The sequence below is a fragment of the Dendrobium catenatum genome, unplaced genomic scaffold (assembly GCF_001605985.2).
Source record: "Dendrobium catenatum unplaced genomic scaffold, ASM160598v2 fragScaff_scaffold_1539, whole genome shotgun sequence".
Classification (NCBI taxonomy): domain Eukaryota; kingdom Viridiplantae; phylum Streptophyta; class Magnoliopsida; order Asparagales; family Orchidaceae; genus Dendrobium; species Dendrobium catenatum.
The window spans coordinates 750,085-761,419 of NW_021320001.1; the positions used below are offsets into that span (position 1 = coordinate 750,085).

The 11,335-nt window shown below is 35.5% G+C and overlaps 2 protein-coding genes across 3 annotated transcripts in view; one reads left to right on the forward strand and one right to left on the reverse strand.

The window, feature by feature from the left end:
* The window catches only part of LOC110094323 (AP-4 complex subunit mu), a 42,784-nt gene extending 37,131 nt beyond the window's left edge, over positions 1 to 5,653 (reverse strand). For both annotated transcript variants that reach the window (XM_020819531.2, XM_020819530.2), the window contains exon 1: positions 5,420 to 5,653. In XM_020819531.2, coding sequence (XP_020675190.1) covers positions 5,420 to 5,477 — 58 coding nt within the window. In that variant the 5' untranslated portion in view covers positions 5,478 to 5,653. The remainder of the gene's footprint in view (positions 1 to 5,419) is intronic.
* Positions 5,654 to 7,327: 1,674 nt separating this feature from the next.
* LOC110094325 (protein ALP1-like) lies at positions 7,328 to 8,272 on the forward strand. Its single transcript, XM_020819534.1, has 2 exons — positions 7,328 to 7,528; positions 7,604 to 8,272. Exons 1-2 carry the CDS (start codon positions 7,328 to 7,330, stop codon positions 8,270 to 8,272), a joined length of 870 nt encoding a protein of 289 aa, XP_020675193.1.
* Positions 8,273 to 11,335: the final 3,063 nt, after the last annotated feature.

Here is an 11,335-nt window from a genome sequence, read left to right on the forward strand (position 1 = left end):
TTGGTTAAGAGGCTAGACTGATGGAACGGATGACTATCACAAAGGAGTAGATAAAAATGCAACAACCATTGTTGAGACTAGTGATTCAAGTTGTATTTCCTTGTCCTCCTATGCCAGACGCAAATATGTATAGAAAGGATAAAGAAGAGGAAATGAACGTGATTATTCAAAGTATCAGCCAAAAAAGAGATTCCTACATATGACAAATGGTTAAGCTGAGAAGCTAGTTGTATGAGTCATTAGTTGGAGACCTAATTCACCATGTATGGGTATAGCACCTCTGATAAGGTTGCCTTTTCCCAACTAAAGTTAAAACATCATGCCCTAGTATGGCGGAATATCCATCTAAAGATGAATAGATATTAAGAGGTGACTTGGGGAAAATTCAAGCAATTGTTATGCCAAGAGTTCTATCCGATGGGTTGTGTTGAGAATTGGTGGAAGAAGTGGCAGTCTAAGGCAACCCCAAGGACAATCTGCACAGAACTACACCACAAAGTTTGGCCTTCAAGGGAAGTACAAACACAGATGAAACATTATTTTAAATTGTGCAATAAAGTATATGCCTCGGTCCTTTCTGTGAAAATTTTCCATGAGGCATACACCTCATAGAGACCTTGACGAGGTAGGTGTACAACTTAACAAGGCTGAGATGCACCTCTACGCCATAAACAAGAGGTGCATCCCGTTCTCCTCTACTATATCTCCACATGTTGCTCGTAATAATAGCCATATTTCTTTCATGAACCGAAAAATCTTTTCTTAGTTTTGGGTTTCCTTTATTTCTAATATTTTACATTTTGCAATCTTTTTTAATTAAATTTTCAATTTATGGTTTTCTAAAGCGGTTAGAGGTCTTGAGAAAAACTCAATGAAATATAGAAATGATCTGACGTGGAAACAAAGTATGCAAATGTAAATTGGTGGGAGTAAAAAGGCATGCATCTTTTTTAAGTGCAATTATGACAATGTTATTCCAATGATGTAACTGGAATGAAAGGGCATCTCTTTGATTTTTATAAGAATGTTGCAAAATGTGACAAAGTGTCTCAAGAGTTGGGAGTAGATTCATGCTTACATGAACAAAGAGACCATATCAAAGCATTTGACATTAAAATAACTTGATGACAAAGTTTATAGCAGATCATATAATGTTACTAGGCCTAGTGGTAAGGACTAATCTTATTTGCTACAAATGCTCAATAGAGGTGCAAGGGGACCAATACACAAATATATGAAGAATGTGAAGAATGATGGTACATGGGTAGCCAATCAAATATCCTCTCAAAATATAATAAATACATGTAGGCATGTTTGTATGTATTAAATGATTCTTGTCATGATTATTCGATAAGTATTATGCTAGGTGTTGAATATGGAATACCTAATGCAATCCTCTAAATTCTCATCCAAGGCTTGGGACTTTACAACAAGAATGTTCGGAAAATTAGTTTCTTAAAAAATAAGACCTAGTGGAATAAAAATATGTAAGAAAAAATAAAAAATATGAAGCTTTGTAATAAAAATTAATTTAGATGTAAAAGGTTAAAATTTTGGGAAATATATAAAATTGCCCTTATGGAATCTAAGAAAGAATATATGATGCAAAGAATTTAATTTTTAGTTATTTATATAATAGAGTATATACTAAAAAGAGCAAAGATGTAATGTATAAGTTAGTCAAGCAAAGAGATAAGAGTAAGGATTTAGTCATCAAAAAGTATTTTTTTTAGAATAGGTTATTCAACATAAGTAGATGAAATATTTTGATAAATTTTTTAATGAAGGTTGTGAGGATATGATTGGCATTAGTGATCTTAAAACCCTAAATGTAAATAGGGATTTTTATTTTTCATCATCGTATTAATAAAATCAATGTTAGAGATGTTAAAAAAAATGAATTATGGAAAAGTAATATGACCTGATAACATTCTAATAGAAGTGTGAAAATGCTCAAAAGATCAAAAGAATTTCTTAGCTTAATAAACTCTTTAATATTACTTTGAAGACTAAAAAGAAGTTAAAAAAAGTGAAAAAAATATATATTGATTCCTATTTTTAAGAATAAAGGTGATGCACAAAAATGCGTGAATTATGAGGAATTAAGTTTGTGTCATACATTAAAATTATGGGAGAGTAATTGAGCATAGGTTACGAAGTGATATTAATGTTTCTCAAAATCAACTTGGATTCATGCCGGGTGGGTCTACTATGGAAGCTACATATTTATTGAGAAGTTTGATGGGAAGTATAGAGAGAGTAAGGAGGATCTACATATGATATTCATTGATATGAGAAAGCATGTAATAAAGTTCTAACAGAAATGCTCTGAAGAGTTCTAGAAAAGAAAGGAATTAATAATAATCAAGTCATTAGGATATGTATACAAGAGCTATTACTAGTATTCAAACACAAGGTGGTTTGATCAAGTATTTTCTTATTTCAGTTGGACTACAATAAGGATCATCTTTAAGCTCATATCTTTTTGCTTTGGTCATTAATGTTTACTAGACATCGCAAGATGTGCCTTGGTGTATGCTTTTTGCTAATGATATTCTTCTTGTTGATACAATTAGAGGGAGAGTTGATGGAAAACTTGAATTATAGAGATCAACCTAAGAGTTTAAGGGGTTTCATTTGAGTAGATCTAAATTCGGCATGGAGTGTAAATTTAGTAGTAATATATCTAATTGTGGAATTGTGATATTGGGTAAAGCCATTTAAGTCCATTATTCAAAGTAATGGTGAAATAGATGGAGATATTATTAGTAGAACTCATGTTGGATCATTGAAGTGGAGGAATGCATCAAGCATGTTGTGTGATAGAAAAGTGCCCCTCAGACCTAAGGGAAATTTTTTACCAAGGTGGTGAGACCTACAATGCGTTATGGAGCATAATGTTGGCCATTAAAAGATAAGCATAAAATTAAGTGAATTGTTATAGTGATGAGAATGCTTGGATGGACGAGGGGTTTTACACTTAGAGATAAAATATGAAACAAGCATATACACAAAAAGGTTGGAGTTGCTCTGGTAGCAGATAAGACTAAATAGAGTTGTCTTAGATGATTTTGTCAGATAAAACATCAACCTTTCAATGACCTTGTTAAGAGTAGATGTATTAGATCGAGCTTATGTTAAGAAAGATATATGTATACCAAAAGGACTTCGCTAAAAAGTATTAAAATAACCTTTTTTTATTAGATTTTAATGCAAATTTGACTCTTACTAGGACAAACTGGAGAAAAAGGATTCATGTCGCTGATCCAATGTAGTGGGATAAAAACCTATTGTTGTTGCTATTGCTGGCTTGTTGCTGCTACTGTTGTTGTAGGCATGTTTGTATGGATATCGGTAGATTATTCTAAGAAGATGTAATTCCATTTAATGTAATAACTTCTTTATCCTATGTCAACATATTCATTCTATATGTTCCTATCGGCGAGACCTTAAACATCCATACATGCATAAGCTCAGAACCTAGATATCAAAGAAGTTGAATACCACTGAGAAAGTTGTTGAAGGGATCAAGAGAATCTAGACAAAAGTTGGAGTCACAATCATTTCTGAATTCTGATGGTTAGTCTGAAATTAAAAATAGGAGTTTGATCAATATTCTAATTAAAAATCCCTACAACAACTTTTTGAAGTTTGTTGTAGCACTATATTAGGTGAAGTATTTAGAGTCATTATTGAACTTATTGATAGAATTATAGAGGAGACTAGAGAATATTTAGTGGTCCAAGTTCCTAGCAATGCTATTATTTAAAAGGCAATAGGAAATGAGTTGATGGAAACGAAATATCATATTTAATTGATTCCATGTGCTACATAAAGTCTTGACAAATGAGTTGTCTCAGTGTAATAATGTCTTGACAAAAGCTAAGAAGATTAGCAAATTTATTTACAATCGTAGTTGGGTTTTGACTTTGATGATGAAGTTAAAAAAAAAAAATTCTTACGAACTGTAGATGCTAGATTTGTTACGTCATACTTGACTCTACAAAACATATTGGAAGCAAAGGACACTTTAAAGGCTGTGTTCACCCATACACAATGGTTAAATTGTGTTTGGGCTAAGAAACATGAAGGTAATGAAGTCAGGAAATTGTTTTGAGTGATAGTTTTGATTAAGTGTGACTTATGTTACTACAAAACTAAGCCCTTAGTTCAGTTTTTAAATAAGTTTAATTATACATATATATATATGTATGTGTGTATGTTTTAATTTTGAAGCAGCGAAGCTCACAACATTTAGAATGGGACCACAAGGCTCTTGGGTTCAAAAGGATCTTTATACTCTTTACAATCTTGTACACGATGAGTACCTTCTGCCAATTTTTAGCTTACATTGTTGCTAGCCCTACCTTACTAAAGATGGTACCCAAAGTTATGGTTGTAACACTCAAAATGATTTTCAAAGATAAAATTTTATAACATTTGTTCCATGTCGAGCCAAACAATAAACTACATTCAAATTACCATATATCCCTAGGGTCTATTTGGGGCGGTTTCTCCATAGCTTTGCTTTCAAACAACAGTCATACCTTTGTTTGATTATAACTTTCTTGTTGTTTTTAAAAATAAATTGTGAGAAGTAGTTTTTTGTAATCAAATAAACTAGAATGTGGTAGATAGAAGGATGTTGTGATCCGATTTCTTCAAAAGGGAGAAAGTCTAAAAGACCGACAATAACTTTCAAAAAATTTCTCAATGCAGTTTTTACAAATACTTTAATAGCTACAATCACCCCAATCAGAACCTTATTTCTATGAGATTTTTTCTGTGTGACTAGACAGCCCAAAGAGTTGTGGGTGAAATACTCAAAAGGATCTCCCAAATAAAGATTTCAATAAATTGTGAATTTGTTTCACTTTTTTTTTTGCATTGATTACATATGGATGATGCATGATTGAGCATTAAACAAGGTACTTCATGCCAAAGAAAAATGGATCAGGTGATGGAAGTACGTCAACCTCAAATACCAGAAATTTTTCCGTAGAACTTCCCTAAAATTGCAATATAAACTATAATGTAACACCAAATCTTGTAAATGAATAGTTAAATTCATGATCAATCTCAGCAATAAATGCAAATTTCTAGAGGAAATTTATAAAACCAAATTTTAAACTCAATCCTTGTGAAATCAAAACTCCGATAGAAAATAAAGTCAGAGAAACAAAAACCACATTAATCATAAACAGCTCTGATCCATGAATTCAAAAAAAGCGTGACTTTCCGGGACTTCATGGCCGCAACTTAAAACCAAAGAGAAGACAGATCCAGGAGTCGAGCCTTAAAGTCCCATATATTCTGATTCCGCCCACTACTACTTAAGCAGGGCCCATCCAAGATCTGAATGCGTGCCAATAGAAAACTACTAAAAAACCCTAGAGAGAGAGAGAGAGAGAGATCTTACAATCCCGAAAAACGATGTTGTCGCCTCTTTGAGAGAGGACAAAGAACTGCGAGATCATGACTCTGATCGGCGACTGATCTGAGAATCCAAACACTGGTAGCGTTCTCGCGTCGGATGTCAAAATTGCATCTCTACCCTCTCTCACAGATCTGATCTTTCACAATCACGTGCTTTCCGAGGCCACGCCCGACGGTGGGTCGCCCGGCAGTATTTCTGTTTGGTTGGCGGAATTAGAGTATAAAGTAAAACAAATATGTATTTATTAAATTTGGTTGTTTGGTTAATTTTGAGCGGAATAAAAGGAAACCCCCTGAAGCATTAGGCGTGTATTACGGTGTGTGTTTTCTGCGAATTAGAAATCCGCTCATATTGAGCGGGTTATAAATTCGCTCGACGAAGAATTCCTTCGCGTCGTTGCTGTTCGGCTTCATTTCTTCGCATGAGGTGTAAGATTGCACGAGAGCTTCTTCGCCCCTTCGTTCTCGTTCGACTTCACTCCTTCAACGACGTTCCCTTTACCTGTCCGAGCGGAATTTGCGACATTTTCATCGGAAGTAAGGATTCCAGAAGCTGAAACACATGGAGCCATTTCCCTCGTCCGATTTCCTTTGATTCACAAGCACAAGCCCAGTCAGTGGAAGATCTCTTTCCTCCGGTCTCTCTCCTTGTTCGCACGACCCAGAGAGCATGAAAATGTTACAACTAATTTAGGACCACAAAAAAATTTCTTACAACTTTTGAGAGCTCCAATATTTACAGACATACCTATTGATTATTATATTCGTCTTTCCCATTGAATTTAAATTGTGCAATCAGCACCTATTTTTTTAATGATGTGATGAATTCTAATGGTTTTAGCATCTTCTTAAGAACTAATTTGATTGCTTGTATGTAGAAAATATGCTTTGAAAAGTAATGATTTTGTTCGTTATTGTGAATGCGAAAAATGAATTAAATATTTTTGTGGGAGTTTTGAAAAGATTTGTGAAGTTTGAAATCATTATTTACGGATTATTAGAGCCAACCAAATGATGATTTAACAACTTCATCAGCTTATATAAGACATGATTAGTAATTTCAAACAAGCCCAAAATAGAAGGCTTCCTGAGAGGAGAAAGGTGTGGGATTTGAAGCTCTCAAATAGCATAATTGTAAGTTTATTTTGTTGAAATTCTAACCATTCCTCTCCTGTCAATAGGATGATGCAATTCCTTGAAAATGTGAGATACTAAGACATTTTCTCAATTTGACATAAATTGTAAAGTGCAGATTCAAATGCAATTACAGATAGAGGAATCCCTAGTTTCAACCATTAACTTCATCTTTGACTTAAGATAAACCAAAATTCAGTGAACAAATTAAATTAGAATGATATGTTTTTATGTCCAATATGTAAATGGATGTTTTTAATTGTTTGATTTACTAAAATTATTCATTTTCCTTCTCCATCAGTTATCCTTTTTTGTTATTGTATTTCCTTTGCAATAACTTAATCTACATCCTACCATATTTTTATTTTTCATGTCTATGTTGAAATTGGATGATTTAATTATATATTTTTTGCTTTAAGTTGAATTTATTAGTTACAAAGATGGTTGAGACATTGGAAGATGTTGTTGAACTCCGTGAAATTAAAAAAATATAATGATGTGATGAAAGTGATTTATATTGCAATTAGTACAGTATGTGTACTATTGCAGATCGAAGATTCGAAAAGAAAAAAAAATTATGATCCTCAACGGAATATACAACGTGACACATATCTTTCTAGATTGTATAATGAATGTGATTCTGACTGTGTTGACATGGTACTCATGAGGCGAGCGCCTTTTTTCAAATAATGTGATTTAATGCGTACACGAGGATTGTTGTTAGACACAATAATGTTCGGACAAGGAACAAGTTGCAATGTTATTAGATACACTCGGGCATAGTTTTCGTAACCGAGTCATCCGATTTAACTTTCATCGCTCTGGTGAAACTGTTAGTAGGTACTTCAAAGCTGCATTACATGCTGTAGGGGAGTTACGCAATGAATTTATCAAGTCTCTACCACCTGAAACTCCATATAAGATTAAATCAAGTAATAGGTTCATGCCATTTTTCAACGTAAAATCAATTTTTATTCAATTAAAATTTCTCTATGTATTACGGAATCCTAAATATACTTTGTGTCAAATTTAGGATTGTATTAGCGTGATAGATGAAACTCATATTAAAGCTAGGGTTCCAAAAGAGAACGAAGTCGCGTTTAGAGAAAGGAAACCATCCCTAACACAAAATGTTTTAGCAGCAGTAGATTTTGATTTAAGAATCACATATGTGCTTGCTGGTTGGGAAGGTTCTGCTCATGACGCAGCAGTACTTAAAAATGCATTAGAAAGATCAGATGGTTTACGTGTCCCAGCAGGTAAATATTATCTAGCTGATGGTGGCTATTCCACACGAAATGGTTTTATTTCAACATATCGTGCCACAAGATATCACTTGAAGGAGTTTAGTTCTATTCAACCTACAAATTCAAATGAGCTTTTTAATCTACAACATTCCTCCTTATGCACTACTGTTGAGCGTGCATTTGGTTCCTTGAAAAACCATTTCACAATTATAAAATGTGAACCCTACTTTCCTCTACAAACTCAAGTTGAAATTGTGATTGTCTGTTGCATACTGCATAATTGGATAGTTACAGAAGGTGGGGATGAGTTCATTCAATCCGAGGATGAATGGGCTAGAAGGAGTCACTTTAGAAGTAGAGATCAAGCAGCTGTAGAAGATTCACGAGAATGGCTCGATAAAAGGGATGAAATTGCTCAATTCATGTGGACTCGCATGCAAAATTATGGATATTAAATTTGTTTCTTTCCTTTTTTTGAAGTTACATGAAAATATTTGAATTAACTGTTATCATTTCATTTATTTCACCTTAAGTCATGCTAAAAATTATTTCTATGTTTTATCTGGATTCATATATTCTACAACACAATTATTGGTTTTGTGATTTCTTACATGCCATTCCAATTGATGAGAATAGTTTGGTGTAGAAACTAAATAAATAACATAAAATAAAATAGGAATAAGAATTCTCAACTATGATAAGGAATTTTTTTTATGGTGGTTCATTTTAATTTGGTTCATCTTACTGAAAAGGCAAGACTTTTGTCACTTTTTTGCTCAAATTATCTTTTCTTTAACTTTTCACATATAAAATAGAAATTGTCTCGCAGTGTTTGGTTGTAATTTGTAAATGAATGAACAACATATTAATTTTTGATCTTCTAGGGGACATTAACTTAAGCAAGTTCCAGTACCAATTCCATATATCTTCAGTCCAGATTTTGACATTTAAGTTTCTGTGTTAAACCATTGAAAACATTATATGTTTTTAAAAAAAAGCCATGAATTTCGTAAAAGGAGATAGTTCTTGATATATTCTCAAAAAATTATTTTGATCAAGTACGAATCTCGAGGCAATATCAAGCCGAAAACTTCAAAAATTAAATCTGGGAACACTTGAACTCCGATTTCAACGAGCTTATAGTCAAATTGAGCGTCTTGGAAATACGAACCCAACAACACCAAACTCAACTCAATTTGAGCCCAAATCAAGCACCCGAAGTGCTGTTGGAAAGTTCTTACCATAATTCGAGTTACCAAACGGTCTTCGATTTTAACGAGCTTATAGTCGTATCGAACGGATCGTTGAGATGAATCCAACGAGCCCAAGATCACCAAATTCTGACATCATTAAGACCTTCAAATATCTGATGAATGGTGCACGATCAAGGGATTCAATATCAGCCGTCCATTCGACCACTCCCTACTTGCCCCTGATCTCACACCTATTTACGAGTTATGCCACTCCATAAAATCTATAAATAGACCCCTCATTTCTCATGAGAGGGGATCAAGGCAAGAAGAAAGGAAGAAGAAGAGAAGAACAGAAGAGAAGGATAGGAGGGAATAACTCCTCGACCACCGCCGCCTCCGGAGTTCTTCCCGCCACCCTAGTGACGCTAAAATTCAGTCCAACTTTTGGACGACACCTGAATTCTGCCCAATCTCCTTAGTGGCGCAAGAACTCTGCACAACTTTGTAATTGAATATCAACTTAGAAGATATTTATTGTAATATGATCTTCCTAGCTTTATAGACAAGTCAGACTCTTGTATTTCAAACAAAATACTAGTGGAACTATTTCAACTAGGCGAGGCCCGTGGTTTTTTCCCTTTCAGGGTTTCCACGTAAAAATAATGGTGTTTCTTTTCCTGTTCTGTTTGTGTGCTAGATATCCGTATAATGCTGAGAAGGAATTTTTTTTACTTTATCGCCACGTATATTCTAGTCCGTAACAGTTTGGCGCCATCTATGGGAAGCATTATCCCACAACTTCAATTATTGCTACAATGATCAACAGACGTAGCAGTGGTATCATTGGGGCTTCCCGCTCCAACTCCCACCAGTCCAGAAATCAGTCAATGAATCATAGACGTCCGATGTCTGCCTCTTTTTATCCTGGGAGGCAAAATGCTGCTAGAGAAGGAACCTCGGGACCCTCCCTAGAAGAGAGGATCTAAAAAATGGAAGAATCTCAGAACGAGATCCTTCAACTCCTACGAGAGACTAGGCAACCTGCAAAACTACAACAGGAGGAAGTTCTTCTCCCCCAAGCTCCACCACTAGCCGAAGATGTTCAACTCGAACATCTTCAGGTGGAGATACATCTTCCTCCACCAAGAAGATGTCTGCAGTCACGACAGGATAACAAACTTGCCGATACAACAAGTTCTACACATCCTTCGCCCTCAACTCGGCAGCCTTGCGTTCTTCCAGGTCTCCCAGAAGACTCAACCCAACCACACATTGCTGAGCTCCCTCATAATGCTATATGTCATGAACTACGAAGATTGGTACGGAAAGTGTTCCCCCGAGGGGATGTGAGACTAACTCTCCAATAGAGGGACTTCCAGGAGTCATCACCTCTAACTGAAGCTATTCTTCAACACACCATTCCGGTAGGATTCAAAGTGCCCAGCATCGAGCCTTACGATGGGGCATCTGACCCATATGAGCATATCGACCACTATAGAACCATCATGCATATTCAGCGAGCCTCGGAAGCCCTCTTTTGCCAGGTCTTTCCTGCCACCCTTAAAGGACAGGCTCGAACGTGGTTCTATTCGCTTTCATTCCGAACGATCCCCTTATTTGTCAAATTGGCCAAAGCTTTCGTCGAGCAGTTTGTAGCCAATAGAAGGATAGCTAAAGATTCTTCCCACCTCGCTGGGATCCGTCAGAATGAAGGAGAATCATTGAAGGAGTATTTTCAATGATTTTCCACTAAAGCTCAATAAATTCCAGGAGTAGATCCTGAACTATTGAGAGAGGTCTTTATTGGAGGCCTTCACCCTGGCCCCTTCTATTCGACACTCATGCGCGACACTGTTCATTCATATGCCAATTTGATTCATCGTGTAGAAGCTCAAATCTCGACAAATGAAGCCATAAATGCCCATAGAAAATAATTTGAGCAAACTAATGGGAAGCGCAAGGGTGTATCTGAGACGGATAATTCATCCTCACAATGAAAGAAGCAAGGGAAGAATAATCTACCTCCTAGGCCTCCATTGCCACGATGAGAACCTCAACAGGAGAAAGAGTACACTCCTCTTAATATTTCTCGAGCAAATGTATTAATGGCTGTTCGAGATCAAGATACGGTGAAATGGCCACATCCTTTGAAGCCGAACATAGGAAATCAAGATCAATACTGCCACTTTCATCGTAGTCATGGCCACACTGTCAAAGCCTGTAGGCAATTAAAAGAGGAGATTGAAAGACTTATCCATCAAGGCTATCTTTGACAGTTTATTCGGGATTCACCTACCCAAGAGAAAACTCATCTCGCTGGGGGGG

Bases quoted from the DNA above. Each gene is read 5' to 3' on its own strand.
- LOC110094325 (XM_020819534.1), top strand. From the start codon at position 7,328: ATGTTATTAGATACACTCGGGCATAGTTTTCGTAACCGAGTCATCCGA. The intron at 7,529-7,603 runs GTAAAATCAATT...TGTCAAATTTAG, and splicing joins GGTTCATGCCATTTTTCAAC to GATTGTATTAGCGTGATAGA.